The 22,611-nt window shown below is 43.9% G+C and overlaps 1 protein-coding gene across 1 annotated transcript in view; it reads left to right on the top strand.

Moving 5' to 3' along the window:
• ACE (angiotensin I converting enzyme) overlaps window positions 1–22,611 on the top strand; it is an 80,637-nt gene that overhangs the window by 47,179 nt on the left and 10,847 nt on the right. Inside the window, exons 13-18 of the mRNA XM_054995357.1 lie at window positions 7,806–7,942; window positions 8,809–8,967; window positions 12,424–12,511; window positions 19,587–19,730; window positions 20,600–20,791; window positions 22,443–22,540. Of these exons, the coding sequence (XP_054851332.1) occupies window positions 7,806–7,942; window positions 8,809–8,967; window positions 12,424–12,511; window positions 19,587–19,730; window positions 20,600–20,791; window positions 22,443–22,540 (818 nt within the window). The remainder of the gene's footprint in view (window positions 1–7,805; window positions 7,943–8,808; window positions 8,968–12,423; window positions 12,512–19,586; window positions 19,731–20,599; window positions 20,792–22,442; window positions 22,541–22,611) is intronic.

Below are 22,611 nucleotides of genomic sequence, written 5' to 3'. Positions count from 1 at the left end.
TTTTTCAAGGGAAGAAGTGGTGTGCCATTGCCTGCCTCTGTGTAGCAACCCTGGACTTCTTTGGTGGTCTCCCATCTAAGTATTAACCAGGGCCGATCCCCTTAGTTTCGGACGAGAGCGGGCTAGCCGGGCCCATCCAGGACACCCCTGGAGCTACACCCCTGCAAAAAAAGTAGTAAGTTTGAAAGATGTGTTAGTATTTTGTTTTCCAAACTACTTCCCCCCCACCCACCCACCCCACACACACACACATGATCCACTTTTCATTAAATCTACTGATCAGCTAATTAGTATCTTTTCTGCAATCAGTTAATCCTGACATTGATGTGATATCTCAGAGCCTTTTCAATCTATCTGATGTCAAGGACAGATTCATCTTTTCCAAAAAGAAAGTATTCCTATAGGAGCTACTGTGATTAAAGTGATTAAATCTATCTCCTGAAACTCCTGCTGTGATTAAATCCTGAACTTTATTTTCAGATATCCTAAGAATGCTATTTTAGTATCTATGGAAGGTTATAGCCAGTCATTTCCAGAAATAATTTCAATATTTCTTTCCAAAACTGAATGTTATTGGACCATGCCAAAATATGGGGAGAAAGTCTGCTTTAGAACTTTGCCAGCACCTGCCAATATCCAGTGCAGTTATATATACAACTTAATTTATATGGTAGAAGATATATTTGGAATTGAGCTCAATCAAAAAATCTCCCACTACTCTCTGAAAATATTAAGATTCAAATCCAAAGAACTACAAGTTTGTCAGGGTATAATCTTTCAAGGGTCAAGACTCCCTTCTTCATATTTAAGTAGGAATGGGATCCCTGAACATTTATATCCCAGTCAGAAGATGGGAGGGGAGTTGCAAAGATGGGAGACAAGGTGCAGAGGTACAGTGCAACACCCCTCCCACCTTCTGACTTGGATATAAGATTCAGGGATCCCTATTCCTACTTGTATCTAATGAAGGGAGCTTGACTCAAAAGCTTATAGCTTGAAAATTGTGTTAGTCTTTATGGTGCTACTGGACTTGAACTCATGAAGGAAATTACTGCAATCGTAAAACAGCCACTGAGAATGCCTGCCCCCATATATATGCCCTTAGAATATGATACCTAGTATAACCCAGTATAACAAGCAGAAAAAACTTATACACCATAGATAACTCAGATGATGAACATTGATTATAAATTCCATTTATTATAAAAAATAGTCAGTATTTTATGCATCATCATAGATATCTTATTAAATTTATTAACAACATACAAAATATGCACAAACACACACATTACAGGTGTTACCTTTGAGCAGGTATCCATTGACAAAATTAGCTTTAAAAGTCCCCAAAAGCAGTTTCAAGAGCACTTTAAAAAAGATCATCTTACTGTTTATGCAAACCTCTGAAAAAATACTGTGAGCAGCAAAAGTGGGCTGTTGCAGTGTGTTGGTAAGAAAGTGGCCAAATTGGACCTCCCATTGTCTGTTCTGAAACACCCAAGAGAGACAGCTCCAGCAAGAAATTCAAATTACTTTTGCCCCTGGATAGTACACAGCACCTTTGAGACAGGATTCTATCCTCAAAGTAATGTTCCTTGAGAGAGATGGCTACGTAGTCAGCGGAATAGTTTTATCTGGAACATGAAGGTGAATGCTCCTCATGTTTGGGGCAGGTTTGCAGGTTATTTGGGTTCCCCTTATTCTTTTTGAGGAGGGCCATGGCTGAGTGGTAGAAAATCTGCTTGGCCTTCAGCCCCTGGCATCTCTGGTTAAAAGAGTAGGTGATGTGGCTCTCCGAGTCCCTGGAGAGCCACTGCCAGTCAGAGTAAATGATACTGGCTTTGATGGACCGATGATCTGATTCAGTGTAAGACAGCTTTGTTTGTTCTGTATTGCATTGTCTGTTTAGAGTGTTGGGAAACTGCATAACATTATTTCCCCCCAAAGTGTGATAACATTGTCCCCTTCAAGGGCTACTGCAATGTATCTCCTGGTAGGTTTGATAACATGTATTATGCTACCATCTTCTTAAATTTGTATTATGTTACCATCTTCTTAAATTTACCATCTTCTTCCAAATTTAATTTGGAAGTCTGGGTTGATGTTGTCAGTGGATACCTGATGGATTGTTTGAAATGGATTTTCCTGGAAGTCCCCAGTATGTTTATATGTTGTTAAATCGTGAAGAGCACATTGCTTGGCATGACTGCTTCACCTGGCTCCCCCAGCACTCTGCCTTGGGCTGGGAAGAAGGCCAGGAGCTTACAGTAGGATAAAAGAGGACATTTAAGCGGGAGGCAGAAACTGGCCATCAGCCAGCTTGACCACAGGGCGGCTTTGAGGAGACTGGGGTTCAGGACCTTTTTTGATTCTGGAGTGGCTGAACAGCCCTTCGAGGCTGCTGCCTTCTCACTGTGCTACACCCTGCCTGTCATGGCCAGTTTTTTCTTGCTTGGAAAAAAATAAGATGCGAATATGGCATCAGAAGCAGAAGACCAAAAATACTATAGGATTCACTTTCAAAATATAGCAATCCTTCAACAAATGAGGGTCTTTTTATTTTTCATGAGGTTTGGACCTCAAGATACTGGGATTCGGGGCAGGACGGCAACATGGCTGTCAGAAACCGGCACTGCACCAATAATAATTCTTTGGAGCAATGGGCTGGACTGATAGGCTGCTTGGAAGGCAGGATGAAGCTATCAGCCATGCAGTTGATCTGCCTGGTAGTTGGAGGTGGAGGGAAGAATAATGGACTATATCAGTGATTCGTAATGGGGTAATTGATAAATCTCATAATAGAACCGGGGGAGGAATTTTAAGCAACCCTTTCTCCCCATTTGGAGTGGCTTCTGACAGCCAGCAGAGGAAAGTAGATTTATACTGCTCCCTCCCTGCTGGAGGATGAAACCACAGATCTGAGATTTCTCTTCCTGGCCTATAAGAAATTGACACTCAGTAAACAGAAATACGCCTTAATGTCAAGGAGCTGGCTGATGGCCATGGGGCTCAAAGGTCTTGTTGAATGCCTGAGATTGGTGTATCATATTCATATCTCATAAATATACCTGTATGAGTAAATTGCCTTGGCTGGGGTGTTTTTTTATGTCCTAATTTATTGTTATTTCGCACATAACAGTACATATATCAAATCTTGTTTTGCCTAACAATCAACTTTATATGTTAAAATTCACATTCAAACACTCATTTCTCTGCTCCACTATATAACATAACATTAGCGGTCAACACTCATCCCATTGACTAGCTTTTCTAAACAGTAGTGAAGACGTTTTTATCATTTTCATCATATCCCATAGTCTCAATAACCCCATTCACCTTTGCTTGGGAGAGCTGAGTTTTCCAATAACAAGCAAATACTATGCTTTCTATTGTTAATCCATTTAACACCATTTGTTAAAGGAAAATATAAACCATTGCAGTACCATTCAATTAAAGTTGGATCAGCTAAAGGGGTAATAATGTCCAATCTTCTGGATGTGATCTTCTCAAAGATTGGAGCCTTACAACACCACATACAGTAAAAAAAAACCTTTTCTATTAAAACCAACAGCTTTGAAATTAATTTGGATAATTTTTTGACAATCTTCATGGAGATAAGTGACACTGATTAATCATTTTAAAATAATTTCCATTCTTTGTAAATTTCCAGAGATCCACCTGCCTTATTTCCAAACATCTATATATCTAATAGTTAACAAGGCCCCGTCTATGGATACTTAAATCCATGGATCAGGTATGTGTAGATACAAAAAAACATATTTCTACAGACCTGGGGTGAGACCCGGGCTTGCAGAAAAATCTTAAAAGTAACAAAGGGGGGGGGGGTTTACAAAAATATCCAAACACAGAACAGTTGTCTACACAAGTGCGCACAACTGCTGTCTGGATGTGTGTGTGTGTATGTGCACACGAACACGCAAAAGGAGGAGGAGGGCAGAGAAGAAGGAGCAGATGCCACTGCCCTCCTCCCCCTTCAGCCACTGAGGTGGTGGAACTGGACATGGGCAGAGGAGGAGGTGCAGGACCTGCCCGCTGGGGACCCAGTTTGCTAAGGTAGCCATACTGGGTGGGGGTGGGGGAAGGAGCAGAAGTTCAAGGTGTTATGGGAGCTTCAGTTTTGCAAATACTTACTGATACTCATCTACAATGCTATAGTTGCCAATTATTTCTATTAACTCTATTTGAATTTATCAAAATCTGTGATATTTCCTTCCTTAGCAAATAAAAACAGTTTCTGTCTATAATCTTATATTCTTGAGTTGGCTGTGTTGTTGTATGTATAACACTGGAGGTTTTAAAAACAATGTAAAGATCAAACCTTGTGTGGTGCCTCCAGATATCTCAACGTGATTACTAATGGTAAGTCATACTTGAGATATAGAAGATTTTGAACCAGTCTAGGAAATACTGCCCAAATTCTTATTTCCATACACTTGATGAGTAACTTTCACTGCCATCCTAAGCAGGAAAGCATTCTTAGGAGTGCAGTGTTTGTCTCTTAAACTATCAAATGCCTTATCTGCATCCAAAAATAAAACTGCAGATGACAGGTTCTTCACATACCCAATGGCACTGAACACATTTGAGATGTTTGATGTTAAATGGCATTTGGGCAAAACTGAATAGGTTAAAGGTTATAGATTTTGAAACAATGTTTTTGAATCTTGTTGGTGGATTGTAGTTAATATTTTAGAGTCATAGTGTAATAGACTAATGTCTAATGCCCAGCCCACCCTGAGGATAAAATCCTAGATTTCTTCCAAAACTGACAGTGAAAATAGTTGTAGGTGGGTAGCCGTGTCGGTCTGCAGTCAAACAGCAGGACTTGCGTCCAGTGGCACCTTTTACCCACAAGATTTTCAGGGTGTGAGCTTCCAAGAGTCAGAGCACCCTTCTTCAGACAAGGACATAAATCTGACATTAAGAGTCACACGACTCATAAACCAGTGGGAGAACATTTTAATGTTCCAGAACGTTCCATTGCTGACCTCAAAGTGGCTGTCCTCAAACAGAGAAACGTCAAGGGGAGATTACAAGGTGAGATTGCTGAAATTCGGTTCAATGGAGACATGGTATTGTCTCACTACAGGAGCTAATTTCCACTCTAATCAAACTGCATTGTACTATTGTACCTTTATTTTAAAAAAATGTCTAAAGAAGGGAGCTCTGACCCTTGAAACTTACACCTTGAAAATCGTGCAGATCTCTAATGTGCCACTGGACTCAGGTCTAGATAGTGAAAAGAATCAAGCTCAACATTAAAGATTTGGCTGACAGCCTTTAGGCACAGGATTTCATCAAATGTATTTATTGGTTAATTGGCAACGTTTATATTCCACCTTATCTCTTTAGTCTCAAGGCAGCTATGCCAGAGATCAGTGCATCATATGCATTTATCCTAAACATACTTAGTTAAATAAAATGATTTTGTCTGGAATACATTTTTGATGCCTCAGGTATTTTTTCTTGTTCACTTGCTCTGAACCTCTTTGCCTACTGACGTCTTCCTAGGACCTCCTTCTAGCTGAACCTTCCCTTCAAGTTCTCCATTCAGTCAAAGCACCTTATTTTCCAGTGCCAGGTCCAGGATCATGGAATGCCCCTCCCAAGGAGGTGCAAAGGGTCACCATGCTGTAAGAAATTCTAACCTACATGAAAATAATAAAATTATAGAGCTGAAAGGTACCCCAAGTGTCATCTAGACCAACTCCCTGCATAATGCAGGAAATTCACAGCTCCCTCCCCACTCCTCCAGTGACTCCCACTCAATGCGCAGAGGAAGGCAAAAAAATTCCAGGATCCCTGGACAATCTGGAGGAATTTTCCTTCCCAACTCCAAAGTAGTGATTGGCATACGAGAAAGGGCCATGAGAGCCTAGTTCCTCCTTCCCTCCCTCTCATGATCTGCCTATGCTTATATTGAGATTGAATCAGCATTGTTGGCTGATGGCCATCTAGACTCTGCTTAAAAAACCTCCAAAAGAGAGCCCACCACCTCCCAAGGAAGCCTGTTCTACTGAGGAATCACTCTACCTGTGGAAGTCCTTAATGTTTAACTGAAAACTTGTTGGTTTAATTTTAACTCGGTTCTGGTCCAACCCTCTGGGGCAAATGAAAAGAATGCCACTCCATCTTCTATGTGACAGCCCTTCAAATACTTGAAGATGGCTATCATCACCTCTCAGCCGTCACATATGCAGGCTAAACATATCCAACTCCTTCAACCTTCCCTCATAAGACTTGGCCTCTGGACCCCTAAACATCTTTGTAGACCTCCTTTAATCCTGTTCCAGTTTGTCAACATATTTCTTAAACTGTTGTGCCCCAAATGGAACACAGTACTCTAAATGAAGTCTAAACAGAGCTGAGTAAAGGGATACCATCACTTTGATCTTGACACTACTGTTAATGCAGCCCCAAAGCTCATTTGCCTTTCTAGCTGCTCTGTCTGCACTGCTGACTCATGTTCAGTTTATGGTCTACTAAGACCCCTAGATCCTTTTCACATGTACTACTACCAAGTCAAGTCTCACCCTTCCTGTAATTATGCATTTGATTTTCCCCCCTACCTAAATTTAGAATTGTACATTAATATCCGCTGAGGTTGTTTTTAGAGCTGTGTTTTGCCATTAATTTCATAAGGAAGGTATTATTTTTAGACCTCCTATAGCTGTGTTTTTCTTACTCTTTAATCATTTTAATTGTTTGTTTCCTTATAGCTCAGGGCTTTTTTTCCCTCCTAAACCAGCTTGAGCTACTGTGGTCAGTGGAAATAAATAAGGGGAGAATTTGATGATAACGGCATGTAGTTGTGTGGGTGAATTAAAGATGAAGAACTTCATATTCTATATTATTGGACTATATTTAAAAAACCCACAGGCCAAACAGGACTATAAAAGCATGTCTCTGCTGAGTCAATGGTATCAAGGGCAAACCCAATTACTCCCAGTCCTGTGGTTATATTTTTATTTACTTAAAAGGGAAAGTATCTGATCATTTCAAACACAGAACCATAATACACCTTTGTCTGTTTTGATATGACCCTCTCCATGTGCAAGGCCCAAAACAGTTTCATGTGTTGTTTCCCTTACTGGAATGGGAGAGAATGAAGCTTCCTTTGTGAATGGCCATTTGGCAGGCCGTTTTGCCATACCTGTTCCTAAGTACTGGCTCTCTGGCCCCCAGGTGGGTGGGAGGCAGGTACCAGACAATGGTTCTTAGATAGCAGGTATGGTTGGAGCCCTTATTCACACAGCATGAGAGCACCTGTCTCTTCTTCTGATGTCACACAGGTCAATGGTAAGACCATCTGCATTGTTGCACAGTGATGGGGGATTCTAGAATGTTGGCTTCCTCACTTGGGACTCATTTTCTCCTCCCCATGAGCAAAGATTGATGCCTGTGTGTGGCTCCTTGTCCCACCTCTGCTGGCTTCTTCTCTTTCTCTTTAAGGGCTCTGGAATGCCTAGGAATGAAGTTGGCTCAGGTGGGTTCAGTGAGCTGCCAGGGCTCAGCTGTGGAACATGTTTGAAACAATTGTGTTTCACCCTAAAAAATGAATTGGTACAGAAAGATAAGTCCTCCGACCATCTGAACAGTGCCTTGCTTCTGTACTTTATCATCACATCCAGCAGACATTTCGTTTAGATAGAGTGTTCTGATTTCAGCAGAGGCAGCCAACTAAAACACCATGAGCTCTCTTCTTAGAAGTTAAATGGTGGGCCTTAAAATGCTAGGCCAAATCAAAAAAATCCCCTAAGTGCTATATCCCCCTTCCCCTTTTCCAGATAAAATATCTGATGAAGCAGTGGCCCAAACATTCTTGATGGAGTACAACAGCACAGCTGAAGTGGTCTGGAACGCTTACACAGAGGCCTCGTGGGCATACAACATCAACATCACAGACTACAACAAACAGATCATGGTAGGACCTTCTTGGAACTCACTGGGGATGAACCAGGTAGAGCAGCTGAATGTTGTAGGAAGTCTGTCTACTCTGTTTTACAAGCCCATGGCTGAACTACTTCCTACGCTCTATAGGGTATACACAATGGCTGTTTGGAAACACAGTTGCTGCAGAATGCGTTGGTCAGTCTCTTGAAGGAAAAGGTTTCCCAAAGGTCTAGCATGCCAGTATCCCATCAGGTGTCAATAAAGTGGCTGATTATGACCTAGAAAGGCCTACATGGAATATGTTGGCGATTGCACTCTCCTCTTTCCACACACTTGTCTCCCTCTAAGATCTGCCAAGAAAGTCTACTTGGCTAGACTACCAAGCAAGCATCCTAAGAAACAAAGAGATATTTGTGTCCACTACTCCACAAACACCTTTTGCTTGAGACTTGCCAAAAAGTAAGGATTTTCTAAAACCACTCCATCTCCTTAGTGCTCATTTTATGGCAGTAGTTAGACAGTTGCATGAAGCTGACGTTTTGTGTTACCATTATATTGAGCAGGACAGCTCAAAGGGAGAACATGTGATTAGCAAGGAGAAAGCTGCAAGTCCCATCTCTTTCATCTCCTGCTCAAGGGTGCTGAGAAAGTCCTTTGCCAGAGGTCCTGGGAAGCAACTGCCCATTTTAGAAGGCCATAACAGGTGAAAGGGACAAAAGAACTAGCTTTCTATAAGGCAGTTTCATATATTGCTTTTTTTAAAAAAATCAGAAAGTGGTTTTAGGGTGGCTTTGTGTCATGAAGCCAGAAGAAAAAGGTGAGCTAGTAGTTTAAGGAGATCCACCAAAGCTGTCCTGCATTAACCTGACATGTTCCCTCTCCATCTGCATCCTGAAGTTAGAAAAGAATCTGGATATGTCAAGCCACACACTTCAGTATGGCTTGCAGGCTCGGCAGTTTGATTCAACTGACTTCCAGGACCCCAGGATCAAGCGCATTTTAAAGAAACTGAGTGACATAGAGCGAGCAGCCCTATCTGAGGAGGAGCTGAAGGAGGTGAGTGAAGGGAAGAGTTGGACCCATTGGACGCTTCACAAAATCAGAGCACTGTTAGAATTAAATACGGGATTCTTGAAATTAACATTTCCTTTGTTCCCCCTTTTCTGTTACCTTGAGTCATTCTGTTTGAGTTTGAGCTTTCAAGGGGCTTAACGTGATACATGCAAATACATGTAACAAAGTCACAACTTTCCCCCTTTCTCAGGAAAAGGCATTTTGGGAAGGGAAGATTTTCAGCAGTGGTCTAGCAGGCAGGGAAATATTACATACCTCCTCCCCCTTTCCCCTACCCTCCTAAAATAGCATTTTGTGGCAAAAAGAGAGCTTTGGGGTTCAATTACATGAATTTTCTTCTCCAAGAGACTACTAAAGAAATCCCCTGAAATTCTTTGGATCTAGGTAAAGACAGGCCAGTCTCATACTGATGATCTTTAGACAAGGTGATAGTTACAGAGTTCTAGATTTCCTGGGATGAGACTTATTACATGGAGCCATTTCAATCTGATCTGGTTTGGGGGGTGGAAACTGCCTTAGTACTGCTAGTGGACATCCTTCACCAAAGGCAGGAGCTTGTCCCTGTTGGCTGACCTTCAGTATGACCAAGGTATCCTTTAGAGCTGCCTGCCTAGGTCAGGAGACAGAGGTACAGTTTTGCATTGGTTGTCCTGTTGGGCTGCCTGCTGCAAGACTTCTGTCTCCTATTCATTTTGATAGGTACATGAAATCTATGGGAGCAGCCATGCCTGGAGTTAGTGTACTGTCAGTGTCCTCAGTGGGCAGATGCAAAGCACGCTGATAATGTCTATAGCAGTATACAATATCACACAACATACATATTGAAAAAAATAATATACCTTATAAACTGTCACTGAAGACAATGCAATATATATAAAGACTATTGCATGCAACATTCGCCCATGGTATCAAGAAGTACTAAAGAAGTCCTGAAAGGATGGAGTCCATTTCCATAGATGAAGGGCCAGTTCCAGAAGGACTGCACTGAAGCCCAGCTGGATCTAATGCAACCGTTCTCAAACCAGAGATCTTTAGAGATGGTCCTTGGCTGACTTGGAAACAGTGCCATTCAGAAACAGTCTTTAAATATAACCAAATAGATGTCATGAAAATATGATATATTGTTCATTGCTGTAGTTCAGATACTGATGAGAGCGGACTCTTTGCCTTCTCACTTTTCAGATTCTCTTATCTTCCTTCTTTTTTCCCATCAGGATGCCAATTACACAGTTATATGATATCTCTCCTTTCTTGTGAGGCAATAACACGTGATGGGCTGGGTGAAGCTCAATCTGGATATTGCTTGTCAGATAGTCTCTTGAATAGAAATGAAGTAGATGGCTTAGAAATGGGTAGAGGGTAGAGATGAATCACTCCTGATGGAGCAGGTCCATGTCTGTGGGGGCCTTCTGAGCTTTTTGTTAGATCTGTGGTTAGGTGTGGCCAGCGGTGCCAGAGCTATTTGATGTGCCAGCTGTGGTGAAAAGTTGCTCCCGTGATATATGCTGTGGGAACCTCTTTTCTAATGTGATCAATGCCCTCTGAAGACTGTTCAGAAACATATACGATGGAGGAGACTGCAATCAGATGGTGCTTGAATTAATGGAAATGATTTCACCTGTCATGCAGGAGTTGCATTGGCGACAGGCTGGTTTGTGAGCACAGTTCCAAGGCAGTCTTTAACATCTAAAGTCCTGAGTGGTCTGGGCCCCAGATATGTTAAAGAACCCCTCCTCCTACATACCTCCACCTGTGCATTGAGTTCTGGGGGAGCCTTATCACATGTGGCCGCAGCAATGCAAGGGTGGTGAAAAAGCTGTAAAATCTAGTGCTTTATCCGTAGTGGGAATCCAGATGTCTGAACTTCCTGCCCAGAGAATTGCTGCAGATAATTGTAGGGATGGTGGTGGGAGGGATTTTGACGTTGTAGAAGTTTACATTAGTGGTTGAGCAGGGAGTGATTTTATAATTCTTGCTTTGGATGCTATGAATCTATTTTATTAGAGATGATGTTTGTATGGTGTATATGTACATTTTATTGCGATACTAACTTTTCTATTGCAAACCGACTTAGAATTTGTTGGAAAGTAATGCTAAAAAATAAAGAGTATGTAGTCAGTCCCTAAGGGCTAATATTTATAGCCCAACCTTGAACTTTTGGGACTGATGAAACAGAAACTAAGCCAGTGAAGTATATAAAAGGTGCTGGGGAGCTAATATGCAGACGTGAACATCAAGATTGGGACAAGCAAGGAAGTGGCAGCATGGTTGCTCCTGAGACTAGACAACTTCACAACAGAGAAGGCTTGACACTCCCATTGCCAGAAGTGTCTCTTTGGGGAGTGAAGGCAGGAAGCAGCTGGAGGATTTGGCTTCCTTCCAAACAAATCGAGATTAGACTCATCCCTAAGACTTCAGAGGCAGGAATGGGTGTGTGGACCTGCTCCTCTGCTTCTCTGCTGGAGTCCTTTGCTGCAGACAGGAGGTACTTGACTGTTCTCCTAGGCATTGGCTTCCTCTGCAGTTTTCAGTGGCTTTTCCTTTGTTGACATGTCAAACACCCTTCTGGGGAAGCAATGGCTGAAGAGGCCAGTGGCTAGTGAGAGGAGGCTGGAGCCTGCCACTTCCTCCCTACCATTTTGCAGCAGAGAAGTGGTGGCCAGAGTCCCCAGGCCCATACTTGCTGCTGAAAGCATCAGTCGTCCCTTAGTGGAAGCTGACAGGACACTTGCTGGAAGAAGCGAAAGTACATATTTTCAACAGATAATGGAGATAATGGAGAGGCCCACTGGCCCTCCTGCAATTAATATTAGCAGTTAAGACACTCTCAGATGATCTACACAGAATACAGCATATAATTCTGGCAAACAGCATTGACCAGTACAAAATGCAGAATAGAATCATGGCAGGTATGCTGGCATACATGACAGTTCTCAGCCCCCCTCCCCCCCTGCATAATACTAGGCTCCCCTTCTTGCCCTCTTCACATGCCTGTGTATCTTTCCTTTGCCCACTCACAAGCTCTCTCACCACCTGCAGTTACAGCTGCCCACACTGCCTGCTCACTTTTCCCCAATGGTGCTGTGTGGCGGGTGCAGCTAGGAGTGCCACTGCCATGACAGCCCGACCCACACACCCTTCTCCAGCAGCCCTAGGCAGCATGTGCAGCTGGAAGCAGAGGTAACAAAGCACTTACAAGCAGGGAATGGAAGAGTGTGAGCAAAGGCATCAGAGGAGATGTGTTAGGGAGTCAGCAGCAGTGAGCCCAACCAGAAGCCAAGGGTCCTGGCAGCTGCTCCACCTCAGTGTGTACTAACCCTGGTCCTAGCCACCAGTGTAATGCAGGCCTTAAAGTCAGGGAGGTGATGTTGAACCAAATGGTTATAACCCCTATTTTACCCTCAAATCAAAAATAATTGGAGGTCATCCTTCTTTCAGTATAATCAGCTCCTCTCAGACATGGAGACGACTTACAGTGTAGCCAAAGTCTGCAAAGGAGAAAATGGTTGCAAGGCACTGGATCCTGGTAAGTTTCAGCCACTACATCCCATGGTTGATAGGAGTAACTTCTCCTTACCCCAGTTTCTCAAGTCCATTAAACTTCTTGTTTTCACATCTGAAGCTTTGGGATTGTGAATCTGCATTCAAAAATAACTTTTTCAGCCACGGGAAATTAATTTGATCCAACGTTTACCTGGGTGAATCCTAGTAAAGATGATAATAGAGATGTGTTGTTAGAAATTTACTAAACAATGGCCGTCGTCACACGGCCCCTTATTTTGTCAATTTTGCGCTAGAAATTGTTTCCTCTGTTATTGTTATCAGAACGGATTCTCCCATCTTTTGATGACAGCTTGCTTCCAGTCGGTCACATTAACAGGGAAAAGCGCAATTTGACAGGCAGTCAAAGTGCCTCCGGAAATGGGGCCAAAAAATCCCACCCACCCCTTTTAATTTTTTTTGCATATTTGCACTATATTGCACTTCTGTTATACCAATGTTGCGCTGGGCCAACATTGATATATATATAGAAAGGAGGGAGGGCAACACGGGCAGCAAAGCAGAGAATCCACGGCTACTTGGCACTAAAATTTTAGAGGAAATGTCAGTGTACTTAATTGGTGTGAACTGCTTCAGTTGTTCTTGCATGGCAGAATATCGCAATAGCGCTATAAGGCTTACCTTTTTAAAAAATTACCTTTAGGCTTAATTGCGAGTCGTGCTGGGGCTTGTGGGAGTGTGGGGCGGGAGAATCAGCGTTAGGTGGGAGGGATGATCGGGGAAGTGAGCGCTTTGGCGTTGCAAAGTGTTCACAGTCGATCCAGGGCATTCACATGGAAATGGATGAGGACGACATAAAGAGTCACAAAGCGTGATTTGGGGAGAATGGCGAAATTGCAACAGAACCGGAATAAGGTAAGCATTCAGCGGGAGATGACGCTAGTTTGGTGCTAAATTTATGGCTGTGTGACGACGGCCAATATCTAGCCCACAATAGTAAATGTTGTAAATGCACCAGATCTGAACCATTTCCCCCTCCAACATTCAAGAGTTGTTAGAAGCTTTCTAGGACTATCCTGGCACCTTCTGGTTTCAGTTTCCTGGGAAGCAGGAGGAGCAGCAAAGTGGGAGAGTCAGTATGTAGGTATGTGCTTGACAGAGATGTCATCCAACCAACATACTCAACCAGTCTTCCTGCCAAATAAAGTCATCCCAGTTCTCACTTCTATACAGGTTGTCTTAAACAAAATACCATATTATCTCTAGAGATGACAGTTTCCACTTTCTGTCAATCATGGCATCCTCTTCCTGGCTGTGGGTGGGCTTTCTAAATATGTATGCAAAGTTTCATTCTCCAGGCTGTGCCAGCTGCCTGCTAAGCAAAAGTAAAAGTCTGTTTTGCACAAGCTGTGTGTGTGGAGTGTGTGTGTGTGATAGAGGGATTGGTTTGGACAGGCTAAATTTCCCCCCACTCACACTGTTGGAAAAAGAGGAAAAGGTTTTGTTTACAGTGACATGTTGATAAATAGCCATGGGTGCAAAAACTGAGAAAATTCAAATGGACCAGGTTCCTCCCACCTGGTTGTAGGAATCACACTTGCCCAGTACACTGGGAAGGAGTAGAGTCACAGGGTTCTTTTTCTGTGGTGAGGGTAAAGAACAAACACAACCAGAGTGGTCAATGGATGAGGCAGAATCAGAGTATTTTTTCTGTGTGCAAGGGAACAGAATGAGCCCTGCACTCATTGAGGAATCCTTTAGACATGAGTCTATATTTGAACAAGAATAGAAGTGGCTGGGTAAGAGGATCAAACCATGTTCCAGTCTAAAACTATGCAAAACAATGACATTCTGTTGTTGAAGCATGTTTTCTTCTGGCCAGATTCCAATATGCGAAGTCAGCTTTGCTAAGGGAAAATGCTGGACAAAATGGAATGCAACGAAGTTAGGTATGGGGAGGAGGCAGAGTTTAGTTCCCCTTGCCCACGGACACTTTTTTTTTTTTGCCTGAAGTTCCTGGGGAAAGAGGGAAAGGCTCAGCCACACACCAATTCACAACTCTGTTGTCTGCTTAAGCAAGTTAAAATGTTAATTGTCTGAAGAACCAGGAAGGTCTGAAATTGGAGAGGAAGGATCTCTTAAGTGTGGGGCACAATCTCTTTCATTCCAGTTTGTGGGTGGGGGGTTACACACAGAAATTTTGTCATTAATATGAAGATTCCATGGTATGAAAGAATTCAGAACAGCCATCTCTGCAGATGATACGGTATTTTGTTTAAGCAACCTGTGAATTTGATGAGGGATTTTATAGTTAAATTACATTAATTTAGTCATGCTGCAGAGTATCAAGTGAAGCCATGCACATCGGACATCCTGGAGAGCCAAATAAATTTAAGAATGAAAAGAGCATGTATAACTTTAAGTAATGCTTCAGTTAATGTTTGGCATACATATCCAGGAATGTTAGCACTGGCACAGGGGCTCATGCCTTTTTTGTTGTTCCACCTGGATGTTGTCGTGGCAGAACTAAGTAGTAATTTTTTTCCTTTGGGGAGGGAGCAAAGTTAATAGGAGTTTAATCATTTGTTGAAAAGGTGGCTCCCAGTAAGGAAAACATAATAATAAAATATTACAAGATCCTCCAAAGTGTATCAATTAGTTAAGTAATTGCAAGAGAAACAAAAATCCCAGCCAGCAGCCATCTACACACACAACCCCATACTCAATTAAACATCAATTTAAAGCCCAGTGGCAAGGAAGTTTTGGGCATGAGGCATAGAATGGCCAGGCTTAGATGCCAGGCAGACGTTACCTGGGAAGGAATTCCATAAATGCGGCACTGCCATGAGAACACCCTCTCTCATGCAGCCTGGCTTCAGAAGGCAGAGACAACCCAGGCCCCTTTTCACACTGCTTACCTTCACTCGCAATGACGTGGAACATCGCACTAAAAACGCAGATCACGTTTTCTCGCGCGAGATTTGCACAATGTCGCGCAAATCTCGCACAAGAAAATGCTATCTTCCGCGTTTTTAGCGCAATGTTCCGTGTAGATGTGAGTGAAGGTAAGCAGTGTGAAAAGGGCCCTAGAATATATAGGCACTTTCAGTATCCTGCTCCCAGATGCATTTAGGACTTTTGTTAAAGGGAAGTCAGTTTTTTGTCATGTCTTTGGTACAAAATTAGAGGCTCGTCATATTATCAGAGTAGAAGGTTTGTTCTAAAAAGACAATGTGCCACTGATAGGTTGTTAACCTCTTGAAATTAGAACTGATCTCCAGGCTCTAGAGAAAATGGTTGCTTTGGAGGGTAGACAATATGCCCTACTAAGCACTTTCCCCTCCCCAAACCTCACTCTCCCCAGACTCTGCCCCCAGAATCCCCAGAATTTCCCAACCTGGAGCTTGCAATCCTAGCCAGTACCACTATGTACAAAATTCACTTGAGCTCCAATTATTAATTGATGTTGTTGACGGGAACATTTCCAAAGGCTGTTATCAAAAATCATCTTGATTATAAGGATTTTAAATGTTGCTTTCAGTTGGAATAGAATTTAGATAATGAATTCAACAATAATCTTTAAAGAGACTTACGGGCTGTGGGCCCTTTAGTATCATGTCATATGGCAAAAAGGGAGATTTTGGTTCAGTAGCATGTAATACTACTTAGGTAGGTAAGTAGGTTGGTTTATTGTTTGTGACCAAAGGCCGTTACAATCCATATACATAAAACAGTCTAACATATGTACAATGTACAAATATGTACATATACATATGTACAAATATTAAGAGATTAAAATGATCTAAGCAGAAAATACCAGTCAGATAAAAGCATTGCTATCACTGAAAACAGCTCTAGCCCAAATTTTCTTGGCTGCTAAAGCGAAAAGAGAGACTTTATAAGAAACAAATGCAGCAGTATCAGACAAAAGAAAAAACAACTTCTCAGAGTCTGAAGAGGAGTTTAAACCAATTAAAAACTCTGCTAGGAATTTATTCCTTGGCTCTGCATAAAGTGGTCAGGATAATAGGTACTGTGGTAAATCCTCCACAACATGAGCACCACAAATACAGTAGCGAAGGGCTTGAGGTGTTTTGACGTAGTGACCAGCTAACAGCGCAGTGGGTATAGTTTGAAACCAAATTGAGGTTGTGAGGAAAGATGTTGACCAAATAGGGGGATCTAATGTGATCCTTCTTGAATAGTTTAAACCACTGGGAGAATTTAGAATAAAAGATCACCTGCCTATCAATTACGGTGTCACAGTGAAACACCCAGTCCCGAATGTTAAAGCCAGCAACCGGGACACCCTGGGAGTTATCACAGATGGAGTAGTATAGAGATGTTATTGTAGCTGGCTAGTTGTACAGCCTCATTTTCCAGCATGGTTTCATAGCATAACCTGTGTAATGGATTGCTATTATAGTTACACTGCTTCCTCCAGGGTTAGATATAGAGATGGGCACGAACAGAAAAAAAACCCGAACATGATGTTTGTTGTTTGTTGCCATCCATGAACAGGGACTCACGAACAACCATGAACATGGCCCTGTTCATGAACATGTTCATGGTTGGCTGTTCGTAGGGGCCTGCAGGCTCTCCTCCAGCCATCATCCAAGTTTAGTCAAGATCCCTACTGCACCACTCCCAGAAACCTGACCTGAGCAGGCACCAGGAAATGTACCAATAATAAATAATAGCTTGGCCCCAGAGCCTGGCAGCAGCCCTGGAACCTGAGGGTGGGTAGATCCCTACCGCACCACTCCCAGAAACCCTACCTGAGCAGGCAGCACAAAAGGTACCAATAATAAAAAATAGCTTGGCCCCAGAGCCTGGCAGCAGCCCTGGAACTTGAAGGGATAGATCCCTACCGCACCACTCCCAGAAACCCTACCTGAGCAGGCAGCACAAAAGGTACCGATAGTAAATAATAGCTTGGCCCCAGAGCCTGGCAGCAGCCCTGGAACCGGAAGGAGTAGATCCATATCCCACCACACACAAAGGAAATTCAAGCTCCAATGCACTCTCCCTGTCGCTTTTATCAAAATGCCAACAGCAGCTGTCTCTCCCTCTCCACTATCTGCAAAGACTAGCCCAAGCTGGGAGGCACCCCCCTCCATGGTCTTTGCTCTCTTGTAACAAATTTGGAGCTCCACACTTGGAAGGAAGACCTGCCTATCAAGCTAAATTGGTCTTAGATTGGGGTTTCCAGGGCAAAAGCAGGAGTTCAGACAGAGTTCAGACAATCCCTGCCTATGTTGCCAAGGGAATTGATTGCAGGTGCCAGACTGTCTGACTTGATGAACAGCAACGAGCGAGGCTTGCAACGACCACCTGTTTGTTTAGAATGGGGCCTCACGAACAGCTTGTTCTCGAACAGCAGATTGGGCTGTTCGTGGCTTTTTTTTTGTTCATATTGCTGTTCGTGCCCATCTCTAGTTAGATATACACAGGCTCTGATTGAGGGAAGACCAAGCTTTGCTTGCATAAGAGCTGCAGGAGTACTTTTTTGGTAAAGCTAGGATTCGCCTTAAGAAATAGTTTTTGATAGATTCCAAAGGTGTAATTAAACAATCTTTCCAACCCCAGACCTCTGCGCCATAAAGAAGTTTAGAGATGGCCTTGCTCAGATATATTTTCAGTGTTCGGTCTATTAGAAAACCTCCTTTCGTATAGCAAAATTTCAGAATGGCGCCTATTGATCTAAGAACTGTAGATTTGGTTATTGCTAAATGCGCCCTCTAAGATAAGAGTTTTGCTAAAGGTAATCCTCAGGTATTTAAAGGTGCTGCACTGTTCTATGGTGGTTCCATCTATGGTCCACCTGTACCTACAAGGTCTTTTCCTAAAAAGCAAGACTTTTGTCTTGGCATAATGGATGTTTAAAGCCTCTTCTTTACAAAAGTCACCTCGTTTATGTAAGAGCCTTTTAAGGCCAAGACGAGTAAGAGAGACTAGGACCATATCATCAGGATAATGTCATTTAGATATAGATTAAAAAGCCACGGGGCCAGGACAAATCCCTGCTTTACCTCTCTCAAAATTGGTATTGCCTCTATTAAAAAGCCTGAAGTGCCCACCCTGATTTTTGCAAAGATGTTGGAATGGAATTCCCACAGAAGAAACAAAAGCCACTTACTACTGAATACTGCTTAGAATTAGGAGGATTTATAATGTGGCTTCTGGTGGATGCTAGCTGTAAACTTGGTTCTTTTGACCATGAGGTGGTATGGTTGGAACAAAAACTTGGAATAGGGAGCTGACTTTTACAGGAAGTTCTAAAACACTATTTGACATCATGGGTATGGTTCTTGGGTTTATACTTCGTGGTTTTCTTCATCTATTTAAGAGGTAGTATCAGGCCGATTCCACACATTGTTATAGGTACAGCCCACTCACCGAACACTGAAGGCTTTTCTCCTTCAATTGCAAAATGGTAGCAGGCCATTTGGCTTCTGTTTTTTCAGAGTCTTTTGGGGGACTCAAGGAAGTGAGGGGAATTGTGTTCTCAGAAAAGGCGCTGAAAAAATGGAAGCCAAATAGCCTGTTACCGTTTTGAAATCAGAGACGTGTAGAGTGAAGGAGAAAAGCCACCAGCATTTGGTGAGTGGGCCACCTCTTTAACGACATGTAGAAATGGCCTTAGAAAGAAATATAGAAAGTTAATTGCTAATATGATGGGTTCTGCTAAAATGTTAATTGTCAAATACTGGAAAAATACTAAATTATCCATGAAAGAAAAATGGCAAAATAAAATCTGGCTTGTTATGATAATGAATAAACTAGGAACATTAATTAGGTTTAGGACGAGGGAAGGAAGACGATTTATTTTGTTTTATGGAGGACAGGGAGGTGGGGGAAATGTCATGAGGGAAAGTGTTAGAATATATCTTGTCCAGTAAGCTTTGAGAAAGGATTTGAAGAAGGGGAAGGGAGGTGGTGGGTGGCGGCAGCACAGACAGAGAAGAGAGGGCATCAGATGAGCTTGCATGCAGCAGAGGAAGCGGGTAAGGAGTCAGGGGCAACCAGATCCTGCCAAGGATGGAGGTACAGGATGCAGACTTAGATGCAAGTTTTGCCTGTGTTTATACCTTGTTTAGACCTTACAGACATCATGGCTGAATCAAGAGACTATGATGAACTCCGTAACACCTGGAAAGACTGGAGGGATGTGTCGGGGAAAAAAATCCGTGACCAGTACAAGAGATACGTCATTCTGAGCAATAAAGCTGCTAGACTGAATGGTGAGCATGTCTTGTGCTGCTAAGGAACAACTCAGGCCCAAATCCTGGTAAGTGGGCTTCAGACTGAAGAGGGCAGCCATGTCACTTCTGAAGCCATGTGCTCTGCCTGAGCAAAAGTACCCAAGGTTGGTCCTGAAGGTAACCCCTCCAGTCCTGTTGACCACAATGGGGCATTGGTGTTGTTTTAGGTTGTGATCCCACTTCTTTCATTGAAAGATAATGTGACTTTATGGCAGTTCAGAGAGTAAACTGGGATCCAGGAGGCCACTGGGTCAAATCTCAACTTGGCCACGAATCTAGCTGCAGGCCTGAGGTGAACTATAACTTCTCTCAGCCTTAGTCCTCACCTGTAATATGGCTATAATATTGGCCTACCATATAGGGATGTTGCAGTGATTAGTATGACAATGTATGTAAAATGTGTGGAACACAGAAAATGCTATATAACTATTAAGTATTGTTTCTAGGATAGTTGAAGATTTCCACAGCTTTCAGATTTATTCTGACTATCAGAGACAGTAGAAAGAGGTTGCTCTCCAGGCAGGGGCTAAATCCTAACTTTCACTCTGAACAGGAGGATGTCATGTCCTTGCAGCACCTGGTGTGGTTGCCAGCTCTGAGTTGGGAGATTCTTGGAGGTTTGGGGGTAGAGCCTGGGGAGGGCACTGCTTGGGGAGGTGAAGGACCTCAGTGGGATATAACACCATGGAATCCACCCTCCAAATCAGCTTTTTTCTCCAGGGGAACTGATCTCTGTCTGTAATCTGGCAATCAGTTGCAATCCTGGGGGATTTTCAGGCTCAACCTGGAGGTTGGCAACCCCAGCTCATGGGCAGTAAATTTTTTTTTTTATGCTCTCACTCATGCAGGGCATGCGGACAATGGTGCTTTCTGGAGGTCCTTGTATGAAACACCCACGCTTGAAGCTGACCTGGAGAGCATCTGGCAGCAGCTTCAGCCGTTATACCTCAACGTGCATGCCTACGTACGCAGGGCTCTCTACAAGAGATACGGTGCTGAGCACATCAACCTCAAGGGCCCCATTCCAGCTCATTTGCTAGGTACGCCAGACATTTCCATACCTGGCGGGCCTGAAACCTTGAGCCCACCTTCGGGAATGGCCTTAATGGTTCTATTCCTTGTGTGAGATCATGTGTGAGTGGAGATGGTCATAAAAAGCTGAGGGGAGGCATTAGTCCATGCTCTTCCCTCGCTTCTTGCTGCAATAACCAGACAGGGGCCACCAGCTGCAATTGCAGCAGTATTTAATTCACAGGCTTACCAAGAGTATCTTCCAGCCAAAATATAACCATTGGCTTGGCTTTCTCTGCCTCACTTCCGGCCTGGTTTACCTAATAGCTCCGCCCATGGGCTGAGATCACTCTCTCCTGAGATAACCACACCCTATCCTCTCAGAGGGAGGGGCTTGTCTCCCGACCCTCACAGCTAAGAATCCTGGCCAGCCTTGGTCTGCCTGATTACCTGGATTGTTAGCTTTCCTTTGCTCCAGAGCCTGGGTTAACATTTCGAATTCTTTTGCTAATACAGGCTCCCACCCCACTGGTAAAGTTCCATCTGGGGTTGTGGTGGTTTTTCTGCTGACCACTTTGGGGGAGGAATGTCTTCCCCACTATGCAGGGGCAGATCTAGGGTTGCCAGTGCCCAGGGCAACCCAAGACCGGCATTCCCCTGAGCGTGCGTGCAGCACGCATGCACTCCCGGCCCTGTGTGATGTCACTTCTGTGACATCATCACGCTGGGCTTGGAGGCATGCTGCCCAAGAGGCAAGCAGAGCTGGCGGCAGCAGCGCGGACAGTTGAGCAGAGGGCTGGGAGCCCGCCCGCGCCGTTTGCCTGCCTCGCTGACAGAGCAACCGGCTTGCTGCATGCTCCCTGTCCTGCACGTGTGGCGAGCCAGCCGCCCCGTCAGTGGGGCAGGCAACGGAGCGGGCAGCCTTGCAGCCCTCCGCTCAGCTGCCCGCACTGCCGCCGCCAGCCCTGGTGTGCTCCTGGTGGCTGACAGCTGTGCCCGGTGCCGCCTCTTTGGTGGCACCAGGAGCAGACTATCCCCCCTGCCCCCCGTCGATCCGGCCCTGCCACTATGTTCAGGGCCTCTGAGTCTTGTCCAGACTACAAGTGCAGCAGCTGTTTTAAAAGCATTTGTAGTTTTTAAAAAATTGTCGTAGGGGCCCGATCAGGGTTAAGTATATGGCACAGAGCCCCAGGAGGTCTTGTTCCCTCATGCACCTTTTCAGGTGCCAAAACAGCAACAGGGGGGTGTTTTGACACCTGAAAGGGCATGGGAGGGGGGAGGCTCCTAGAGTCACAACACCACATGCATGATCCAGATTGAGGGCCCATGGCAATTTTTAAAGAACTACAACTACTTTTAAAATGGCATAGGTGGCCATGGGAGGGACCCATGGCCGTTGTCCACATGCACTTTAGTGCAAGACGACGGCCCCTTCACCTTCCTAGTGGCTGCACAAGGCTGTGAATGAAGCGAAGTCCAGCGGCGGCTCTGCAGGAGAGGATCAAACGCATGGCAGCAGGAGCAGATCCCGTAACAATATGAGATCCCAACCCAACATCAATAGGGCTGCCTGGTGGGGGGAAACATTTGCCTCACAGCCCCCACCTTGACGTGAAGCAACCGTTTCTGTTCCCAGAAAGTGAATGCTGATTCTGTTTGTCTTTCTTTGTTTTCTCCTAGGGAACATGTGGGCTCAGTCATGGGCGAACATTTTTGAGCTTGTGATGCCCTTTCCTAATGCTACCAAAGTGGATGCAACACCAGCCATGAAAAGTCAGGTAGGCTCAGATGGGCTTTCAGTCATTATTATTTGCACTCTAGCATGGCCCGCTGCTGCTGACTCTCCCCC

This window comes from Eublepharis macularius, chromosome 12 (genome assembly GCF_028583425.1).
Source record: "Eublepharis macularius isolate TG4126 chromosome 12, MPM_Emac_v1.0, whole genome shotgun sequence".
Taxonomy (NCBI): domain Eukaryota; kingdom Metazoa; phylum Chordata; class Lepidosauria; order Squamata; family Eublepharidae; genus Eublepharis; species Eublepharis macularius.
The sequence above is the reverse complement of the archived record's forward strand: the minus strand, read 5'-3'. Positions and strand labels throughout refer to the sequence as shown.